The sequence below is a fragment of the Lygodium microphyllum genome, chromosome 6, assembly GCF_053477565.2.
Source record: "Lygodium microphyllum isolate KBCC chromosome 6, Lygodium_microphyllum_v1.1.10, whole genome shotgun sequence".
NCBI lineage: Eukaryota > Viridiplantae > Streptophyta > Polypodiopsida > Schizaeales > Lygodiaceae > Lygodium > Lygodium microphyllum.
The window spans coordinates 108,169,303-108,193,684 of record NC_141140.1 but is presented as its reverse complement, the minus strand read 5'-3'; the positions used below and the strand labels follow the sequence as shown (position 1 = coordinate 108,193,684).

General features: G+C 37.9%; 1 protein-coding gene across 2 annotated transcripts; it reads right to left on the bottom strand.

Moving 5' to 3' along the window:
• Nucleotides 1-22,281: 22,281 nt before the first annotated feature.
• Nucleotides 22,282-23,175, bottom strand: LOC148034941 (antifungal protein ginkbilobin-like protein). 2 transcript variants are annotated; one of them, XM_087680596.1, is made up of 2 exons: nt 23,124-23,175; nt 22,282-23,009 (listed from the first exon to the last, which is right to left on the bottom strand). In XM_087680596.1, the coding sequence occupies exons 1-2, from the start codon at nt 23,170-23,172 to the stop codon at nt 22,510-22,512; spliced, it is 549 nt and encodes a 182-aa protein (XP_087536722.1). In that variant the 5' UTR covers nt 23,173-23,175; the 3' UTR covers nt 22,282-22,509. The 2 variants fall into 2 exon arrangements, with proteins under 2 accessions (XP_087536722.1, XP_087536723.1); XM_087680597.1 differs by having other exon boundaries at nt 22,282-23,005; nt 23,124-23,145.
• Between the last annotated feature and the right edge of the window lie 1,207 nt (nt 23,176-24,382).

Genomic DNA, 24,382 nt, shown 5'->3' with positions numbered 1-24,382 from the left:
AGATGCTTGCTTGAAACACTTAAACAAATAAGCGGTCCGTGGGTCTTGATAGTTGAGTGCGAGTCCCCTCAACATTTTGGTTACGTTGGCCAAGACAAACGGATTCAAGCTTGAGTGCTTGCGCACCTCAAATCGAGCATCGAAGTAAGGGTTTCATCCCCAAACCTGAGCTTGAGATAGGTAGGAAGTTTTGGGTTTTTCTAATCTTCACAGCAAGTAAGTATTTTGGTTATTTTGGTGGTTTTTTTATTACGAGAGTAGGAGAAATCATTTCAGTACATTTCTTTTTATTCTTATTGCATTTAGAGTGGGTAAGCATTAAGAAATCGGACTGGAGAAGCATAGGGTTTGATGCTATAAAATAGGCCCAAACAGGGCACAAAACAAGAAAAACGGGAAAAAATGAGTGCTCAAGGGGATTAAGGTCCACAAGCGAGTGATTAGGAGTGGTAAGACCTTTTTCCAAGAAGGGGTTTAATAGCCAAGAGGCCAAGGAAGAGCTCATTTGAGACCCGAATTGTGAGAGAGAGAGAGAGAGAGAGAGACACACACACACACACACAGAGCTCCATTGCATGGATTCGCCTCGATCTTGCCATCCACATGTTTGTTGCCTGCTACAGGTATATCCAACCCTTCTCTTGAATGCACAAATATGATCTAGAAGTGCTCGACGATTACTTTTCCTTGAATCTCTCAAGTTCATCGGATTTTTTGTCATTTTGGCATGAAACGCGCTCCCTTCGGCCCGTTTGAGCGGCTCCATTTTGGGCTGAGTCCTAGAATCGGTCCTTGGCCACTTGTCTTTGGCATACTGAGTCCTCGACCGAATCTATCTTACCCACTTGGACACATAGTAACTTGGCCCACTTGGATTCGGCCTAGCAGAGTTGCACATTCAAACACACTACGTACTTAGCCATTCGGCCTCGGCCTACTCGACTCGGGGCCACTTGAGCCTTGGACACAACATTCACTCGGCTCTCAACCATTTGGCCCACCAACCATTCAGACCGTTTGAACTCCATATTCGACCTCAGCCCACTTGTGCCATGTGTCATTAAAATATCCCAATTCAGCCCTTGGCTATTTGGATCGTTCGAACTATACACTCAGCCCCTGCAATTCAAACTTGTTGCCGAATTTGATTTTTCTCAATATTTTTAAATTTTGGACCAGACCCACCTAGACACCAAACCGAACCTCCAAACGCCATACAGACACTTGAAACATCTTTTTAGTGCAAGGAATAGAAGAATCAACATCAAGACGTAGATATAGGGGCGATGTTAGTCGACTATCTAGCAATCGAGCTCGTTAGCAACATCAAACGGAGTCATAAACCCCCAAACAAATCTTGACTGAGCAGAAGGCATAGCAAAAACTCTATAAACTGGGGAGAACATCAAAAAACCGCAGCCAGAAATCGAGCATACAAGCCTTTCATGACAAACCCATAAACGAGAGTGTAAGAGCTGCTTAGACACTTTGTTATTTCACTCATTGTGATTTCTAGCACTTGAAACACACTTAAGAAAAGCTGAAAGTCTGATTGCGCACAAGTGCACAGAAAAGAGTAAAAACACACACACGCAGTGAAGGTAAGTTGAGGACTGTTTGTAATTAACAAGGAACTCACTCAAACATAAAAACTTGAAAAACCCCACCGGTTAGAGAAGATCACAAGACATAGATGGGTGATCAAATCCCCCAAGTGTAGGACCAAGCAAAGAACACAACTGAAAAGCCAGATGTAGCAAGGACAAACACTTTTGGGGAAGTGGATCTACCTGACCTCATCAATTTGATCGAAAACTTGGCAGAATATGAAATCTTAGAGATGGAAAAAGGGCAACTCAAATCGTAAAAGGAACAAAGAACTTAATCTAGGAGACTTTCTTGAGGCAATTCTATTAGCTATATATAGTCTGTCTATATATATATATAGCGCCCCAGGTCCCCTCTATATATTCCTATCATGTGTGCTCAGTTGACACACTTCTAGGGTTCCACTTCCGATGTCTCATATCTCTCTTCTCCTCTCTTCCTTTCGTCTCTCCTCTTCCTCGCAATTACCAACACTTCTATGTTAGCAGCGGCTCCATGAACAGAATATAAATAAAACAATTTGTCATCAGCTAGAATATAGATGCTCATCAGCTAGAATAACGAACGAGGACGCTCATCAATGGAATAACGAATGAGGAAGATCAGCACGAAGCATGGCAATATCAACATCCAAAAGTAATGTTGATGTTGAAATGTAGAGAGAGAGAGAGAGAGAGAGAGAGAGAGAGGAGGCTTATCTGCTAAGTGGCTCTCGTAAGCTACCAGGTTTCTAAACAACCTCTCTGTATCATCTCCCACTCTTATTTTGGGCAAATACATAATGGCCTTCTTAGCATCAAAACTAGGACCTAGTGAGGCATCCTCATGTACATCTGCTACAACAAGAACAGGAAGGACCTAGTGAGGCATCCTCATGTACATCTGTTGCAACAAGAACAGGAAGGACCTCATCAACATGTGCCTTTTCCACCATAGTGTGAAGTTGATACTGCTAGAAAGATTTTTGTTCTAGAATATCAAAAACAGAGGATAAACTCAATATCTCAATTGTAAACTCTATAACAGGCTGGCAAGCTTCATGAAGACATTCATCATCAATACACTTGATAGAAAAACTCTATAACAGGCTGGCAAGCTTCATGAAGACATTCATCATCAATACACTTGATAGCAGGAACAACTTGCTTTACAGTGTATAGGAAGCCTAAGGTGACCATGAAGATATCATAGCCTATCCTCATCGAGTTGGGAAGCTTGTCATAAAGCTTCTGAAGGTCAATCTTCACCTTTCCCATCGAATTATCCTCGTTTCCTCTGCTCACTGGTGCGAGGACACAAGCTCCTTGTTATCCTTATGAAAGAGAGCCTTGAAGGAGGGGCATCTTGCAGCGAGGATGCAATGATGAACAGCCTCGGCTCTTCCAGAGACATAAATGATAGCATCACTGAAGACATCGCCGGCGTCCGGCAAGATCAAGCCCCCAAGGCTGCAGCTGAGCTTCTTCAAAGACTTCTCATGAGCAGGAAGCCAAGGGGGTGTGTCGACGACGGAGCTCTGGGCTGCCTCCGTGGAGCCGATGCTGACGTAGAAGGGAGAGGAGCTCAGGGCAGAGGCAGGGGCGGGCAGGTTGACGTCACCCATAAAAGCCCTATGGGAAGGCACCTATTTGGAAAGGCCCAGCCAACAGAAAAGAGAGAGGCCATGGCTACCCCCATGTTGTGATTTGAGCCTCTCCTACCATAGCCGAGCCCGTGCCTTCGGAAAACTACGGAGCTTGTGCCTTCTCTGCAACTTCATGTGCGTGAGGGGGGTTGGAGGCCATGAAGATGGAGGGGAAGGAGTCGCACAGCCTGCACAAGCAGATGTCGAGCATGCCCTTGATGGAGAGCACCCATTCCTTCTCCTCCAACTTGGGCGTATTTGTGCGCTCTAATACCATGTTGGAAACTACGAGGAAGACGAGAGACGAAAGGAAGAGAGGAGAAGAGAGATATGAGACACCGAAAGTGGAACCCCAGAAGTGTGTCAACTGAGCACACATGATAGGAATATATAGAGGAGACCTAGGGCGCTATATATATATAGACAGACTATATATAGGTAACATTAGCTATATATAGTTTGTTTATATATATATAGCTAACACAGCCTTGTGTATTCCTGGTTATTAAAATAGTCATAAGTTGATCGTTTGATGACTAAAATCCAAGACAAATGATTCTTGGATTCTCTAAACAATGTCTAGTACTACTCAAAAGCAATCTCCAGGCATTAGATCTCTTGGAGCTCCTTGTTATACCCAAAAATGAGTACAAATACTAGCTTCTACTTTACTGCTCAGATGGAAAATCTGATGGTTCCATTGGCTTCAAAAGGAGGGTAATACCCCAGGAAACACCTACGTAGAATTATCCCGGATCGCTCCTTCTCCCCTCTTCCCATTTGGAGGGTTGTTTGCTACCTTAAACCTGGGATCATGCACCACGCGAATTTGGGAGCCCTTCTTTGTTTATGAGATTTCCCAAAATTGAGTAAAAAGTCACTTATTTTTTGCATATCATTCTATTCTAAAATTTCACTACACCTTTTGAGGATAATTACAAGAAAAAATGGCCAAAATATAAAAATAGTCTAACATGGAGTGCCCTATCTTAGAAAGAGGATCTGAATCAAGAGGAGTTGTTGGCCTTAGATATTAGACAGTTGGAAGGGAAGTGAGAAGACATAAAGGTAGAAGTTGCAAAGTAAAGGGCAGCAAGGGTATAGAATAAGAAACTGGTTTGACAAAAAACATAGATTGAGACCAAGAACCATAAAAGATGGGGATTGGGTGCTACTTTATGACAATACTTTGAAAATCAAGCATAATACCATGCATAAAGTCTCCAAACAATAGTTCGGATCCTATGTGGTAAGATAGGTGTTTGATAATGCTACTTATGCATTAAATGAGCTAGATGGGATAGCCAAAAGAATTCTCGATAGTAGGGAGTAGCACCCAATCACCATCCTCTATGGTTCTTGGTCCAATCTATGTTTTTTGTCAAACCAGTTTCTTATTTTGTATCCTTTTTGCCCTTTATTTTGCAACTCCTACCTTCATATCTTCTGACTTCCCTTCCAACTGTCTAATATCTAAGGCCAACAACTCCTCTTGATTTAGCTCCTCTTTCTAAGATAGTGCACTCCATGTGACTGTCATCTCTTCTATCAACATGATAGATTTTTGACCATACAATCAATTCAGTAGGCATATATCCTATAATAATACTACAAGTTGTTTTGTCAGCCCACAAAGCATAAGGGAGCAATCGTGGCCACTCTTCTAACTTCTCTCCACATGCTTTTGCCAATGCCTTCACAATAGGCAGGTGACCTCTTTCACTTTTTCCATTTCCTTTAGGGTTATAAGCTAAATTTAAAGCAAGCTTTATCCCCCAACTATGCAAAGAAATTATCTACATATCCAGTTCACCCCTATCTGCAATAATTTTTCCCACACAACCATATTGAGAAAAGATCTCTTCTAAGAGAAAAGTACACACTACATTTGTTGTCTTGGTTCGTAGAGCTCTCCCTTCCACTTGATTAGTCAAGTCTTCATGGGAAAGTACAAGATACCTCACATGCAAAAGACCTATAGGAATCGTGAATAGATCCACCATCCACTTAAAATGAAGAGACAAGGGATATGTGGATTGTAATTCATCCTGATGTCTCATAGATGAATACATTTGGCAAGTCTTATATGTTTCCACAATGTGAGCAACATCCTTATACATGCCATGCCACCAATATCTTTCATTGATTTTTGCAAAAATACCCCAAATGCCTCGATGGCCAATCCATAAGCTTTCATGAAATTCTTGCATAACATTTACTTATGAAGCTCCATCACCCAGAACTCGCAATGGCATATTGGCCTATTTCTTCTTAGCATGTTTGCACAAGTACCCATCTTTTAAGAAAAACCCATAGGCTTTTCTCTTGATCTTCTTAAACTCCTCATCCAACCACTCTTCTCTCCTTGTTAATGTGCTGAGGTATTGACCAATTCTCAGCCACTTTCCTACATATTTGTCTTCTAGAAACACTTCTACACAAGATACATAGTATCTAAAGTATTTTCTCTTTGTTGTCTAAGCTTCTTTAGTGCTATAGCAGCTCCCTGCATTATTGAATTCATTATTACAGCACTTGTACTTGACAAACTAGCCGATGTACTTACTACATTTAATATTGTCATTGCTTTAATGAGAGCTGTAATGTAGTTACAACACTTCTCAATTTAGTTTTACCACTCAAAACATCATTTTTAGTAGCAAGAAACTCATCCTCTTTCTGCTCATCCATCATCCCATCTTCATTCTCATCACATGCCCAAGATAACATGTCTACCACTTGGTTATCTCTTTCTACAATATGCCCAAGATAATCATACCCAATGTTGGCAAACAATCAGTCTCAATGACTACACGAGCACCCATAAAATACTTCTTATCACATTTAAGGGCTGCAACAATTCCCCATAATTCTCTTTTTACTTGTGGATACCTTCTCTCCCGTTTGGTCAATAATTTAGCACCAAATTGAATTTCATATCTTTTCCCTTTCTCATCATCTTGCATGATTTCCCATCCAATCCCGATTGGGCTCATATCTACAATAGTAATGGTAGGCTTCCCATGTGAATAATCATCATTTCTCAATGTAGAAGAAAATTTCAAGAGCTGCTTCAATTTCTTGATTGCTTTCTTATGCTTCCTTTCTTGGTTAAACCTCTCACCTTTTCTCAAGAGTTGATATAGAGTATCAACTACCTGTGAAAAGTGAGGGATCCATATCAAATAGAGCACACATGCACCCAAGAATCTACGCACCTTAGAAACATTTATGCATACATCTTGCATTCTATCAATCCCATCTATTTTCACTAGTGATGGTCTTCTTCCATAGGGCCCACACATATGCCCAACAATGAGAATCTCTTCAAATCCAAAGATTGAATTTTGTCTAGAAAGAGTTAAATGCACCTCTTCTAGATACATCAAAATTCTTTCACAATCAACAATATGGTCTACAACAAACTATCTACACCCTTGAGTATCCATCTCTTTATTCTTTTCATCCATAGCACACACTTTGATTAGAACATCAACCAAGGGAATTATCAATTGTATTATAAAATCCCTAAGAACCCTATTCATAGCATTTGTCATGTGTGCCACTGAGTTCGTTGCACCCTATGCACGAAAGTACACATCCATACTAACCCCAAGGGATTCTTCATGGTTGTGATACCCTTGCTCTCAACTACAAGCTAAAATTGATAATACCTAGCTAAAGATCACCCAAAGAATAGTTCTCTTTGCCTACAAAATCGTTTGTAAATTTTCAACCACAGGACCGGCACCCAGATTTCTTATGGTCACGACTGCATGTCTTGAATAAATCTCAAAGCCCCATTCTTTTAAGGCATAATAAACCAACGATTTGAATGCGGGGCTGAAGAGAGCTCCAAGATCTTCATGCATATATTTTCATTTAGCAAATCCATTAGCTTTGACAAGTAAGCTTTAGGGACTAGAATAGGCCTCAAGTTCCATGGTACATGTGGCATAGTAAATATTACCATAGAGAGACAACATTCGGATCCATACAATCTATTTTAGCTGGCTAAAATGGAAATTCTTTCCCATGCCTAGCCAACATCTACATAAAACATTCTCTTTCAGCATGCAAAAGAAACCCTTTATGCACCAACTTTTAATTCCTGTAATGTTTCAGTTGCAAACTAATGACCTATATCTTTAGGATCCCGTAAACTTTGCTGCATTGACACTTTCTCATACAGACCCTCACTGTATGGTGGAAATGGCAAAGCAAATAGTTTCATCTTTTTGTCAACCATCTTATATTTTGTCTCCACAATTGCTTTAGCCCCTTGTAATCCTTCCTACTGAGCAAACAATATTGCTATAACATCATATACATCCAAAGAACATACTGACAACACTTTATTTTTAGCTTCATTTTTTGCGTGTATGGTTGTTGAAATTTTAGTCATAGTATCAGTAATATTTAGCACAGAAAAGAGGCCTAAATTGCCTTCATTTCTAGTGAATAACCCCAATTCTCTCAGGTCCTTAGCAACCTATTTCATAGATATGCGCTTAGCCTTGCACATAACTTCCATAGGCTTAAACTAACATGAACTATTTGCTACAAATTGAGAACAACCAATAATAAATAAATGGTTCATTCCATCAAGAGATGAGTACATTCTCTGAACAACACTACTCTAGCCCTGGATTATGGTAGTGCTCAGTGAAAATCCAATTCTTTAAATTCCCTTGCATTTGGAGTAAAATAAGACTCTCGAAGCATATCCCGATTCCTAGGATGATAAACATATATGGTAAAAATTTTGAACTGCTTTTCTCCCATCCTTGCTTCTAACTCTTGCATAAGCAAAACCATCATGAAGCACTTTTGGTTTCATACGCACTTCTAAAACATAAGGCTGTCACAAAATCATTGCATATGAGAAACTATCTTACACAAAGAACTGTTTCTCTTCTTGTACATCACCTATTGTCACTTTTACATCATGACACACAACATAGATCCCCCTTGAAGAACAATTTGCAGCTCTCATATGTCAATCATGATCAGTGTCCACAGGCCAAGCTCCATTCTCGTACAATCCATACTCAATAACATTAATCTCCAACCCGTCGTCAAGCAAAGCAACATAAGGACTTTGATACCTATTTTGTAAGATTTAACTACTCAAAGCAACTTTCAAATTCTCTTATAACTCTGTAGCCACAAGAACCTTATTGGGTTTTAGAACCTAATGCTAGAAAGTCTTGCGGGTAGTCAACTAGTGTCTTCAATGTAAAGTTCTTCCTAGAGTGTCTTCTTGAAAGCTACCAAGTCAATATCTTGCATGTAGGACTCAGTAACTTAGGCTTTCAATTAATTTATAGACTCGTAAAAAATATCGGCTCCATGTAAGTCGAGCCACCTCAAAGAATTCCATCTTTTGAGCATATATATGCAAATATACACGTACGTTCCTACTATTAAACAACTTTATCTCAAGCTCTATTGCCTACAGAGAGCATTCATCAAAATAATTTATATTTGAGAAAAAGCATGTATCATGTGTTGTTGTTATTCTACTTGCATAAGCGTATTCAAATTCTACAGTAAGTACTACAAAACATTATTAGAAAATGTGCTTGAAGGTTCTCCCATCCTACCTTTCCTTCCAATGACCTTTCACATCAGGTTCACTAATGTCGAAGGGGTTCTAAAAATCCAATATGCACTGAGAAGTATATCACTGCTTTCTTCCATGAAGTACACCCTTTGATTACAACATCAACCATAGAAGGGCATTGTCAATTGTGGTATAAAATCCCTGCACCAGAAACATAAAAACCAATATTGACAAGATGCTCTCTGATCTTGTCAGGCCATGCTCTAGGTGCTTTCTTGAGCCCATAGAGCGCCTTCTTCAACTTGCACACATATGTGGGATGCTCTAAATCTTCATAACCTGCTAGCTGATCCATATACACTTCTTCATGCAAATCACCATGCAAGAAGGCATTCTTCACATCCATTTGCTGCAATCTCCAACCTTTGGCTACTGCCAAAGTAGTCACACATCTAACAGTTGCCATCCTAGCAACTGGACTGAAGGTTTCTTCATAATCTATGCCATATGTCTGGGCATAGCCTTTTGTAACCAACCTAGCTTTGTACTTACTAATAGAACCATTTGCATTGTGCTTAATCTTATAAACCCACTTACATCTAATAGCTTTCTTGCCCTTGGGCAATGAAACTAGATCCCAAGTCTTATTGGCCTCTAATGCAGCCATCTCCTCATCCATTGCTACATCCTTATGAGTATGACCAACAGCATCCTCAAAACAAGTGGGCTCAACATCCTCAACTAGTTTCACCATATAAGCATAATGGTGAGCTGCATAACCTTCAAAACCAAATCTTTTAATAGGGTATCTGACCCTGCTAGATCTGTGTACCATGGGATCACTCAATGGAGCCTTTATATTACTATGAGATCTCTGTACACCTGGTGTCATGACAGAAGGAATGCCAAGCTCATCATCCAAGCTCTCTGAGCCAGTGGAGTCTCCATCAAGAACTGCATCAATGCTATCTGACACTTTATTCTTTCCTTTGTCTTTACCTATAGTGCTACTAGATGCACTTGAAGATGTAGAGCTACTCCTTAGTCTCCCAGATCAAGGACTACCAGATGATGTCTCTGGTCCACTAAGAGTCTGTGATTCTTGCTTTTCAGCCTGTACATGAGTGTCATGATCATCATCGTCATCCAATGCATCACCACTAGATGCATACCAACTACTCATTTCATCAAAGATGACATCCCTGCTCACTCTGAACATACATGTGACACGGTTATAACAGTGATACCCTTTCTGCTCTAAAGAGTATCCAATAAAGATACATTTTTCTGCCTTTGGATCAAGCTTCTTCCGTAGCTCATCTGGCACATGAACATATGCAACACAGCCAAATACCTTCAAGTTCGATACATCAGGCTTCTTACCTGTAAAACATTCTTCAGGGGTCATACCATGAACTGCAACTGTGGGAGTTCTGTTCATAATATAAACAACAGTATGAACAGCCTCAGACAAAAAATGCTTAGGCATATTCTTTTCAGCCCATCAAGGCGCGTGCAACTTTTGCAATATGCCTATTTTTCCTTTTCGCAACCCCATTTTGCTGTGGGGTAATCCTGCATGTGAACTATCTCTTTATCCCATGAGACCTCAGAAAATCTCTGAACTCATTCGAGAGGTACTCTCCCCCTCCATCTGACCTCAGGCACTTTACTTTCAAGCTTGTTTCTCTTTCAACTGCAGCCTTGAAAGTTCTAAAGTGCTCAAACGCTTCACTCTTTTCCTTCATAAAATATACCCACAGCTTTCTAGAACAATCATCAATGAATGTGACAAAGTATGAACTCCCTCCAAGAGATACATTTTGTGTAGGCCTCCAAATATCTGTATGCACAACATCAAGGATATTTTTGCTTACATCTCTATCATGTGAAAAGGGTTGTCTTTCCTGCTTACCAAACTTGCATGCTTCGCATACCTTATGAAATTCTGCAACTCTAAATGTAGGCAAACCTGTAACCAACCCTTTGGACTGCATTAATTTCACACTTTATACATTTGCATGTCCAATGTGTTTGTGCCAAATTTCAATATCTGCAACAACACCTTTTCCTTTAGCATACATAGCAGCATTCATAGTAGGAATTGCAGCATCCAGAGTAAACATACGTCCAACTCTACTTCCCTTTGCAACTAACCTGCACTTGTCATTGAAGTCTTCTACAAAGCAGCCCTTTGCATTAAATCTGACTTACAACCCTTGCTCTACCATTTAACAGACTGACACCAAGTTCTTTGTAATAGATGGCACATGTAATACATCTGAAAGACTCTTTGTCTTACCATCATGCAAGGACAATGAAACTTTTCCAATGTGTGAAATTGAGTGGCATGAATCATCGCCCGTCTGCACATAACCTGCATTTTGCAAATCCTGCATCTCTCCAAACTATTCTGCATGGCTGGTCATATGATTGGATGCACCTGAATCAACATACCAAACATCATCATGTGTTCCCTTTCCTGTAACAGCATTCAACATATGCTGCATAACAAACAGACGTTCATTTTTATCTTCATTCTGTCGTGAAGACGATGCATAGTTTCCTTGCTACAACTTACCACTGCAAATATCATCTTTCTTAGCATAACATTGGGCTGCAATATGACCTGTTTTGCCACAGTAGTGACACACAATACTAGAGTTGTTAGAACCTCTGTTATGCCATCCACCTCTTCCTCTAAAGCTCCCCCTACCTCTAAAGTTACCACGACCTCCTGAAACCTGCATATCGCCAAATTACTGATTCAATCTATTTTGTTGATTGTCACTACCACGTCCTGTACCACGGCCTCTTGAAGAGAACCTGCCACGTCCCCTTCCTGAACTGGAGTAGAAAGCTTGGACCTGTTCATAACTTTTTTCAGATGTCTCACTCTGCATGTTGATCTCTTCAGTGATCATAAGGGAGAACAACTCATTGAAATCTGAAAATGGCTTTCTAACATATACGGAAGTTATAAAAGAATTTCAAGCCTTTTCATTGTTAAGTCCACCCAAGGTAGACGACACCAAATCATCATCATCAGGCATTGCATCAATCGCTGCCAAGGCGTCTGCAATGCTCGTTACCTTCAGTGCATACTCATTGATAGACATCTTCCCTTTCTTCAATGTATTCAACTCTTGCTTGAGTTGAATCTTTCGCACCTTTGTATTTATGGAAAACATACTTTCAAGTATGGTCCAAGCTGCATATGAATTCTCTGCATTTCTAATATGTCCAAGCATATTATTATCAATTACTGCAGACAACCAATACATAAAATTTTTGTCTTTTGCATTCCATTCCTTTCATGCCTTTGTCTCTTCTGCAGTTGAAGGATCTCTCACCTCCGACTCCTTTTCTTCACCTGAAACAAACTCGTAGAGGCATTTTCCAATAAGGAAGTTCGTGACATGGAACTTCCATGAAGGGTAGTTGTTCTTGTCAAGCTTCTCAATGATGGGGTTTCCATTGTTCTCTGCCATTATCACAAAACTAATACCAAATAGCAAGCAAATCTTCTGCAACCCTCGACCTGTAATGCACAGCAATGCACCAGACAGCTTTTTTCACTATCTACTCAACAATACATGCAATCTGCAAAAAATTTGCAGATAAATCTTATGTTTATTCACTGATAAACACCTTTGAACTTACAGATCTAAAATCTGTAACCTGTGCACCCACTTTCGATCAATACAGTCGAAGTCACAGTGTACCCTAAAATTGTTGTTTGCAACCTTGCGACTCTAAAACGGGGCCTGGAACGGCCTTAGATGCCCAAAATAATTGCGGAGGTCCCTAAAGGGATTATCTGCACAATATACAACGCTTTTCGTGCACACCAAATCTCACTGCAATCTGAGATTTTTTACTCTACCCTGCTTCTCGTGCCTCCACAGGCACTGTCCAAGAGAAAGAGTAGAAGAATGGGAGAGCTTCTTACCCAAGGCTTACTTCCTCGAACCTTGCTTCTTCTCCTTCTCTTCAGTCTTCGAAATTAGCCTCTCTCAGTGGCGCAGCTCTGATACTATGTCAAGAATCGCGTGGTGGGGAGACTTGCTCAAGATGCTGCTCTGAACACACACAAAATGCACAAGGAGAAGCTCACTCAAGAGACAAGAAGAGAGATGGAGGCCAAAATTTTTTCTTGTTTCTTTCTTCTTTTTCTTCCACACACTTTACAATGTACACAAAGTATAGATAAGATACAACATAAAGGAAAGTGGCCTACTAAGTCAAACAATGTATAACCGACTACACTAGTCGACTGGCGCTATAACTATGTCAGTTGTAAATAGGTGTAACAACCTGAATATAATAAGTAATGAGTCAATGGCCATGTGAGAGTCATAATGACCACCGATGTGCTAAGTGTAAATGTGTGGACCCATCTAACCAGGTGGTCCATCATTAATGTCCGCATGTGTTGAGCTTGTCATATCAACAACATCCTACCTTTCCTTCCAATGACCTTTCACATCAGGTTCACTAATGTCAAAGGGGTTTTAAAAATCCAATATGCACTGAGAAGTATATCAGTGCTTTCTTCCATGAAGTATACTCTAAAGTGATAGAAGATAACATTTTTCTTGTAGTTTGTGCTTAAAGGTAGATATCAAATGTTGAAAATTGATGTAGAAATACTACTTGAAGTAGATCTCCTCCACATGCAGAATGTCTTGTAAATATCCTTAATGATAAACACCTTTCTATGCATGTATTATAGAGCTTTTTGTTGCTTGAAGAAAAATCCTTGTTCAAGTTCTTGATGTAGAACTAACCTTTTTGTGGTGCAGAAATACTCTCAATACTATGATGCAAACTCAATGAGTGAAAACTAAGATACAAACTAGATAAGATGAGCACTGAGATATATGTAAGAGCCTATCAACCTAAGGCAAGCTCTAAATTGATGAATGACGGAGAATGCTAGGCCATCAGGTATGCTCTGATATCATGTTGGAAAATAGAGTGTGAGATTAGAACAAAGAAAGTAAAACTAATACCATGGTGGAGATTTGCTTTGATATAATTTTGGAAATTAGAATGTAATCTACTAATAGAATGCTAATTACTCTACTCTACCTCTCTACTATTGCACTACTACTTGAGAATCTACCACTGAGTCATTTATACACAAGTACAAGAGAGTGGTAGGTGAGATCCATAATCAGTCGTGGTAGGTGACCACCTTTTAGTTGCTAATAAAGGAAGTAGTTGAGCCTATCAGAGCTTACCTTTATGGCACTCCAACATGTCCTCTCTTCAATTTGATGTAGTTGTTGATATTATCAAGATTATTCTCAAGAATCTCAACCTTGATGTTAAGACAAAGTAAGGAAATTATAAGGAGTTCATGAGAGTAGTGTATTCTTGTTTGCATATCCCCACCCTCTTTAGTAGCTTGACCTCTTGCCACCTTTTCTTCTACACGATTAGCATTGCTACCTAGGCTTCTTTTGCTAGCTCCTTCCTCACTCTCCACTCCACCAACTCTAATTTCCACCACCTTCTCAATAATAATGATTCATGCCACCTCATATCCTCCTCCCCCCTCTATATAATCGCCTCCCCTCACATACAGTGCACCTCCCATTTTTTAAAGCGTTCATACCCTTATGAAAAGTTTCATAACCTTTTAAATCATCCCATTATGGCTATTAACCACCCAAAAAGTAACATGTGCAACCTCTCTGCATAAGGCACCCAAAAGCATTCTATTCTCCTTATCTTGACAAGTATTTCTTTTCTTTTGCCATTGATGGCATCACTTTTATAGCCACCATCGGAAAGTCATCATAGAAAATTCTTTGGTGTTAAAGCCAAGGAATAAATCTATGAAAATCTTAATGGATTAGCCCCATTCACATGTGTCGTTAATCAACAGGGTTGAATGGATTAGCCCCATTCACATGACTCATAAGACACAAGGCTCAAGTCCCCATGCAAATGCGCTTTAGACTTCCCATGCCTTTTTGTTTGAACCCATCGTCTATCCTTCATTTAGGTTGAATCATCTTGATGACATCTTATCATAGAATGGCTTGATGTCAAAACGACAATGAGATAGTTGTGCCCACCAATTGCGCCTTGATATTGTGAAGCCACCAATGATTATACACCTATCCCCAAGTTGAAAATATCAAGTGTAAAGTCTTTGACTCCAATCATCCAGATTAGACCCTAAACCTTGATTTATAATTGTAAGGGTGCTAGCTAAAACCCTTACTAATGGATAAGAAAAGTTATGATACACTGTCTAAGAGAACATAAAAGTTCATTTAGCTAAGGCCTTCTGAAATTTTGCATGCTATAGGCACATAACATGCTTAGATCCTTTTTTCCATGGCTAATCAGTGTGATTATCTCATCCTTAGATCTACACTGATGCTTTAGAAAAAATTCTCACTATGGTTATAGATGTGCTCGTAAATATTTCTATTTATCAAAAGATGAAGTCTACCTTCCCATCAACATGCATGTTTCTTATTAGTGCACTGCACTCCACCCAGCCCCATTAAGTATCTCCTTCTTTCTTTCTTTCCTTATGAAACCTTAAATTTCTAAAATGCATTTCCATATGGTTAAAGGAACCTTGGTAGCCTCACATTAAGTATGAAAACAAGCATCTAGTCAAATCAAATTGCACAAAGTCGTCCAATGCGCATATAGACTATGATACTCTTACTTAAAAGTGGATATAAAGCTCCTTTCTGCTACAATCTATTTTTGCCATGGTTCTATGTTATGATTAAAAAATTTCAGGAGATTTTCTAAATGAGATATTATGAAGATTGAATAAGTATAGTAAGGGGTAATTCATACACCAATATGAATATTCATTTAGAGGTTTAGAATATCTACATATAAAAAATTATCAAAAAATCTTAGTATATGTCTCTTTCAAATTGCTCTAAACTTTGCCTACCTACTCTCCTCTATATAAGGGACCTATTCTTAAGTGCCTTATTCTATAAGCACCATTTTTTGAGCTCAAGAATATTGATACTTGTCTTCATAAATTATGAGTTCTCGGATCAACTTTGTGTAATATAATAAAAAATAAACATTTTCAATGTCTACATCTATGAAGGATATTTATCCCCATAAATCCTTGGAAATTTTGATTAAGAAAAGAAAATAGTAAAATTATGAGGGATACAATGGAAAATGGGAAAAACATTTGAAGGGCATCTGGAGAACTTTGAATGACTTGGAGGGGCACAATATATGGGAGTTGTAGGATTGCTCGTACAAGTGCCCCAAGTCTAATAAAGCCTTAGAACCTATGAAAGAAGTGGATATGACCAAATTTTATTATCATAGAAGTTGCAAGCATGCACGTCTACATGGATGTTACCCATATAAGAGATGTGTAGGTAAGTTGTTATAGAAGAAAAAATAAAGGTTTACTAGTTTAAAATGAATGTATGAAGGCAAAGTGTTAATGAGGAAGAAGTGAACAATGTACTAGTTGCTTGTCTAGTAAAGCATTTGTTGGATGGTGAAATTGGTGGGGGGGTTTCTTTTAGATAGAAAATCTTCTAAGTAATAAGAAAGAGCCTAGAAAAAAGTTCACAGTTTCCTAGGTTATGCATTTCATAGATACATTTGTTTTGACTAGTAAATTTATCATTTTATTGTCTATAATAAATTGTTGAAGTATAGGTTGCATTTGCAAACTCATGGCTCATATTTCATGTTTCGATGGAGTCTCTTAAGATTAACACACCACCTAATGCAATAATTATCCATTACGAACACATTGTATGAACTAATAAATTTGTAGTACTATAGTGGGCTACAGTCAAGAGATATCTAGATTTAATAAATTTGTAGTACTATTGTGGGCTACAGTCAAGAGATATCTAGATTTCTATAACATTTCACATTACAATCTTGCATAACATGTGAATATTAAATATAATCTTCAAAGGTAAAAATTTGACTATAAGTGTGAGCTAAAAACTTAAGAAAATGACTCCTTTTTGGACTTGGGTAACTTAAAGCATACCTTTCTAAGGACTTCAACATTAAGTTTTTGTTAAAGAAATTAGTATTATCAAATGCTTTGTTTTGTTCTAATTTAGATCATATTTTAGGGGTTTTGTTTCTATAGAAGCTAGTACCTTAAGAACACAAAGTTTATATACCATAAAGTTATTGCTCTATGCAAAACCTAGTGTTCAAAGAGATATAGTACCTTGTAACACCATATTGGGGAATATGGGAATTTCTCATAAGTTTGGGATATGTGGTCAAATCTTTGGATTTGTCATAACTTGAACACTATAACTCCAAATCAAGCGCTCTATAGCTCAATAGATTCCATTTTTCAAGCGCTTTCCAATGATAGGTCACATCATATAGTTTTGAGAAACTTATGGGCATGTTATCCGGGTGCCACCTTTTTAGTATTCAAAAAATGGGAATTGGAAGATTCCCAAACTCACTAATATTGTGTTTTGTAAGTATCTTTAGACTTGGGGGTTGGTAAAACTTTGATGCTTTATAGAGGAAAAACAATGTTCTTATATTAGTTATGCGACAACATATGCAATCTTTTCTCAATTCATGTACTTGACCAATTAGAGAACTTATATTAACATACTATCCATTCATATAGATGTTGTCAACATGCTTTTGCATCAATAGACCTTTATATTAGCAAATAAAATGTAAGACTTATATAGTATTATATAATACAATGTACAACAAAATACAAAAACAAAATTTCTCAAACATTAGTATGAACTAGTAAATTTTTTAGTACTATAGCATGCTACACTTAAGAGATATCTAGATTTCCATAACATTTTACATTACAACCTTGCATAACACATGAATATAAGGCATAAATTTCAAAGGTGAAAATTTGACTATATTAGTGTGAGCTAATACCTTTTTGCAAGTAATGTAAGGAAACATAGGAAACATTATAGTAGCTGGGGAGAGTTTCAACTCAATGAGAAAATATATACATTTATCCACAAAACATATAGTAATATTACATATCAATATCATGACATCTTAAACAACCACAACTTCTTCATCTTTAAGGCACTACTACTTCTCTTTAGATTTTTTTGCATCCTCATTATAATTATGATCTATGTCTTTTTCATCATTATCCTCAATTACTGTAATAAACTCATCTTATTTACACATTCATACAAATTTTCCCTTCTTAAATAGAACACAAGATTGTTATGGTGATTGAAAATAAAAAATTTAAATATAATTTATACTTACCAACAAGCATGTATGAGTTTATTATTTCAATTCAACCTTGCCTTTTAGCAGAAGAATCAGTACAATAGAATTGGAATAGAGACCTGGAGGCATGATTCACTTTTAGAGGTGCATCAATGAATGCATTGTCAAGAAGATTTTCATGTAGGCTCTAAAGATGCAAGGTCTTTGTGATGAAGAGGTTTAGAAAAGGGGAGAAGAGAAGAAGAACAACAAACTTAAGATCTGCAAACATTAATGAGAACCCAAAGAAGCTACAACTATCATCTTGTAGCTCAAACCTTGTCCCAAGAAGAAACCATGTATACATTGCGAGGATGTGTTCATTGTCTTGGTCATCCTCACAAACATAATGTTATTCTTCATATTTCCCCTCGCACTTAAATTCCAAATGAATCACAACCTTCATCCCATGATACTGGAGAGTTACTGCCAATTAAAAATATCAATTTGGACCTATACAAAGGGTGAAGAGTGCCTTGATGGGCTTTTGAGATTTGCTCTCTTTGCTTTCCCATGCTCCCTTTGAGTTCATTACTTTCTTGATTCATCCTAGACTATAGTCATTGATGAAAACCTTCAAGCGTAGCCCTTTTCTACTGACATCACATTTCCATGAAGTTAATAACCACTTCTGACGATGGTGCATGAGAATTTCTTCGATATGTAGACCCTTTCTCGACTAGTGAGTCAAGACTATGAAGGTGGACTTGCAGGAGATGACTTGTAAGCCATTTTATCTTAAAGCACAAGACATTGTTAGTGAGCATCCAACTCTAGATTGCAATATAGATAAAGTTGCTTCAAAAACACTATCTTATATGCAATCTCCATCCCATAAAAACAATCATCATCTATTAAAAAAATTGTCACCTTATTCATGGTTGTTTTCTTTAAAATAAGCTACATCAAGAGCTTTATAACCATCTTCCTAAAAGAACTATCCAATATAAGAGCAACTACACTTTACATAGTAGTTTAGATTTCAATTTATCTCACTCTAGCTCCATGTGAGCATGCAGTATTGGCTAGCTATAATTTTTTTCTTGCCAACATTGCAATAGTCATTGACTCCTTTAACAAGCATGCTCAGCAAGCTAGTGTCATCTTCTGCCCAATCCGCATCTCGCTGAAAAAGACCATGGATTCTTTCTTGAAGACCATGCTTGGCTAGTCTGGCAAAATAGTGACTCCATGCATGTTGTTGTACATCAAAGAAGAGCATTTTCTCAACATACAAGTGAATGAAAATAGAGACATTTTGACCATTGAATTTTTTAAATTCCCACTCAACTTCCTCTAGGGCCTTGATAGCTATGGAATCAATCTTCTCTTTGTCTTGCCTTTGTTGTTGTTGTTGTTGTTCTGACATTTGGATTTGTTTTTGCTGAGTCTGCTTTAGTATGCTCACCAATTGTTGTAGAGTATCACCTGAAGAATCCCCCATCTTGCATTCTGTTACACCGACCTTTATGTCGGATTCACCAATGTTGCAGTGCATAGGGTTGAAGGTTACCACAGGGGTTTGGCAAGAAAACTGGACAAGATAGATCGAGATGTGTCTTCAAGAGATAAGTAGATTATAGTGAATGTTTAAAGGTTAAAGAGGTACTTCACGGTCAATCACAGAGGTTTGATAGAAGAATGTATGGGGGTTCAAGAGCTTAGACTCTCAGGATGGTAGAGATAAGAGAAGGGTTGAAGGTTTCAAGCCAAGTTCTTAAAGATGTTAATAGAGCTTCCAACTGCATGTTCTTAGTAAAGATCACAAGAGTATTATCTCATAAGTTCTAACTCAAATCAAGCTTGTTTTCTTGAGTGTAAGAGCAATCACAAATTATAAAATCAAGTACAATATGCTGTCATGTATCATAAACAACTCTGCATCCCATCATTCATACACGATGCCATCGCATGAATCAACTTTGCATGATTACATTCAATGTAGACTATTAGGGACAAAAGCTTATGAGTCAATTACAAGACTTGTAGGGCAAAGAGACTTGCTTCAAGAGAGCTTCAAATTGAGTTCTTGATAAGGATAAGTTACCACAGCCAAGAAATAAGAGAAAAAGCTCCTCTTAATTCAACTCAAAGCACTATGAATGATCTACAAACATTGCCATGCCATAAGGGAACATAATACTTGCATATTTTCACAAGATGTCTTGTGTAGAGTAAGAAATAAATCAAAAGAACCGTGTTGTAGCTAATTCTCTGAATATGGCTAAAGATATCAGCCCAAATATCTTCTGGAATTCACATCTAGTAACACGATGTTGGTGTGTTTGGTGTTGAAAGTCTACCGTGGGGATAAGAGACAGCAGGGTGAAGGAAGATTCAGGGAGAGGAGTAGATGGAAGAGAAGGGGTTTGAAGAAATAGAAGACATAGAATAATACTCCTAGAAGGAAATAAAAAATGTAGAAGAATATGAACAGAGATTAAGTATGTCAGTTTATTCCTGTATCATGAGAATATAAAACTCTTGTAGACAAAAACGTGCATAAAATAATACATTCCTCTATGTTGCTCAAATTGCCAATCTAATGCTTCCATTGGCTCCGAAAGGGGGGTAAAATACCAACACACCTAGCGAGAATTCCGCCAGATCACTCCCTCTTCTTCATCTCCCACTTCAGAGTGTTGTTCACTGCCTGAGAACAGCAATCGCACATCGCATGATTTCGCTACTCTTTCTTTTTACATAAAATCCTCTCAAAATAGTTGAAAGCTACATGTTTTCTTTTACATGTTATCCTAGTCTAGAAGTTGTTTACAATTTTATGGATTTTTAGAAGAGATAATATAAAAAATTGGCTAAAACTTATAAAAAAATCTAATATTTTTGAACCATGGACACTAACACTAATGCCTAAAGTAGCATTGGCTCTCTATATCTATAAGGAAGCCGCACTCTAGAGTTTTTCACACGATCTGTGCGTAGCGGCATGACAACGCTTATTATGTAAAGAAAAATCTATTAAATAAATATACTTTTAAATAATTCTCTCTCTCTCTCTCTCACTCTCTTTGTGATAAACTTTTATTTAAAATGTAAAAATTATATGTAAATAAACATAAGATTCAACTTCTTGTTTATCCAAGTCACTAAATTTGACTTTCACGTTATAGTAGAAAGCAAGAAAGTGGTTTGTAAAGTCTTTGAAATTTATCTCTTCAAGTTCTTTGTTGCATTACCATTATAGTAATAAGAACTCTTAACCATTTCAATCATGGAGGTTGTAAATATAACATGATCCACTAGCTTTCAATATGTTGCTCATTGATTGAATAGTAGATTGTTTCTGCATAAAGTGTCCCACATATATTATTGTAAAATATTTTATGCAAAAATCCCAATTTTTATTGTCTGTCTTAACTTTCATTGACCGAGTCTTCCAAAGTTTTTCGATTATGCGCCACTTCATATTGTCTGGTAGTTCTAACAGTATATCTATTTAGCGAATGTGTTGAAATAGTATGTATTAGGTCTATTAGAAGTTGAATATTTATAGCAATATAATTAGATAACAAACTCTCATAATATCATTTTGGTTTTTTAGACTCTCTATATTTGATAATTAAATCTTTTTGGATTAAAATATGCTTATTGGATTACAAGGTAAGGTGTTTTGGTTTCATATTATCATGTTATTATAGAATAAGCTGTAAAAATGTATAATAGAATAAAAATAAGTTTATTATATGAACATTTTATATACAATATTATATATTTTTATTTAATACATCATTTTCAATTAATAAAATTTTAAATAAAAGTTAATTTTTTTGAAAATGATATATAAATGTACAATCGAGTTTTTTATATTAGAATATGTGGAATACATTCTAAATTTTTGTACTATATGATTATGTAATGATTATATATATAGAATTAAAGCTTAGATTTTTCATGATAACAATTATAAATAAGATAAATTTATCAAAATAATATCATAAAAAAGTATATATGTATTTTAATAAAGTTATTATAATTATATTTTTAAAATAATTTTATTTCTTTTGTAAAAGTTTATAAATCTTAAATGTTTTTTAACTTATATAAATATGTAATATTATAAAAACTTATTAATATAAAATTATGTATTAATTTAAAACACATAATAATTTATTTAAAATTTTATCTAATAAACTTATCATTATTAATTATGAGGAGTGGAAAAGAAGGAAAGCTTGGGATAGGAAAATCTTATGAGGTAACTCTCTTAGAGTCAATTCATGTGGAGCGAATGCTCGTTTATTTTATTTACAACATATGGGAGTGATTATTTTGGGGGTATATTATGAGAGGAGGAGGAGGAGAGGGAGAGGGAGAGGAAGGGAGAGAGTACTAGTGTCCCGTGGGGTTCTATGCGGGTAAAGTGTGTGTATGCGTGCTCGGTGTGTAAAAAGTGTAGTCGTATGCGTCACTGGCGCAATAATATGAATTAGCTGGAGAAGCTATAATCGGCATAGCCGAGGTAGCAGTCCTTGTACTGCACACGAGCAGCGAGAGCGCTATTGCAGATGCGCCAGATGTCGGAAGAGAGGGCCCGGAGGCAGGACTGGCAATCGGAAGGGGAGGCAGAGGCGGAGCAGGTGGCAAGGCCAAAGGCGGGCGCGTTCCCTCCGCCGTAGCGGGCCTTGAGGGAGCGGTGATCGGTGTAGGGGGTCTCCTGCACCAGGTAGGCCAGCAGCGCCCCCACGTGCCCCCAGTATGCGCTCCCCTGCGGTATCGGCTTCGGGCTGCACGAAGCCGCCACCATCACCTGGTCGTTGTAAGCCTGTGTCGAGCCGGCCGAGTCGGCCGCGACGCCTGGCGCCCCCGAAGCCGCTAATGATAGATATGCGATATTCATCAGGACTACCAGCAGCAGAAGCTGTACTGCGTACTTGCGCTCAAGATTATGCGTGGCCATGTTTTCAAATGTTAGTGATGAGGATCTTCCTGCATGCAGTCGAGATCAGTACACAAGTAATTACTATAACTTCAATGTGTGAGAGAGAGAGAGACAGAGACAGAGACAGAGAGAGCGCCTGCCTTACCACCCTAGACACTTACCACAGACAGACACAGAGCAGCTTGATCGGAAATCTTTTACTACGACCATTGCTCCCCCTTTTACCCGTTTTATAGAGCTAACTCTAAGTCTCCAGCCGCCGCGATGTGGAAAACACGTGCTATTCCCAGCTTCGCCCAAGTGCGTTGGAGCCAACTAGTCAGCTCCATCATTTGCTTCCTTCTTTAATTTGCTTCTATTCTTTTCCTCAGAGCACAAGTGACTACGGGTCCAGGTTTTTTTTACCTTTCTGAATATCAGGGATGGGCTGAATTCGATGCGAGGGCGAGAATCACCTTTCAAAAGAAGATCAGGGTAAACTTTTCAAGGAGCAATAAGTACATGATCCACCACACAATGTTTTCCGAATTCTATGAAAAAGGAAAGGGAATCAATCTCAAGTGCGTTCTTCTTTTGGTAAAATACCCAACCCATGCACGCCCACTTATCCTAATAAGTAGAAAAGTTCACTCAAAATTCCCTCGATACTAGAATGCATTTTATGTGCATCCATCTAAGGTGTTCCCATCCACCAAAGCCACACGTCATCAACCTAATCAACAAACTTAAGCAATGAAGTCAAAAGCAGCACAAGTTGACTAAAAACAAGCTAAAAGATCAATTACAGTGTGCCACATTCTAAAACGACTGCTATTGGGTCATAATGGATAGTTCCTACATTAGGTGGTGTGTTAGACTTAAGAAATAAAAAGGAAAGCCATAAGTTTGCACATGCAACCCACAGGGAGTTCTAAACAATTTATTATTTGGAAGAAAAGAGAGATTTACTTATCAACCTTTGTTTCATACACACACACCCACCCACACAAACACCTTCCCATAACTCTTGTAGGTCATCAACAATGAATGGAGCCAATTCAAAACATTGACACGTAGTTAAGAGGCCAAATCAGTGAGGAATTGGTTTGGGTATTGAAATTGGATTAGAGAAACATATTATAGTATATTAGGAACCATTGAGCAATAACACTTATAAAAACATCAAAATATGCAATCTTGTGATTTTGTGGGAACAATGTTGTGCATTAAGCCCACAGCTATGTGATAGAGAGTGAGTCTACTTGTTCGCTTCCATCCTTAGACTTGCTCACAACAACTAATAGGCAAAACCTTGTCTTCTTACCTATCCACATGGACACTAGTTAGAAATCTACCTACCCACATTTGGATTAATGAGGGTTAGATGACTTGCATGCTTAAGTACTTGAGTTGTGAGTCCTAATCTATCGTCCCATAGCCT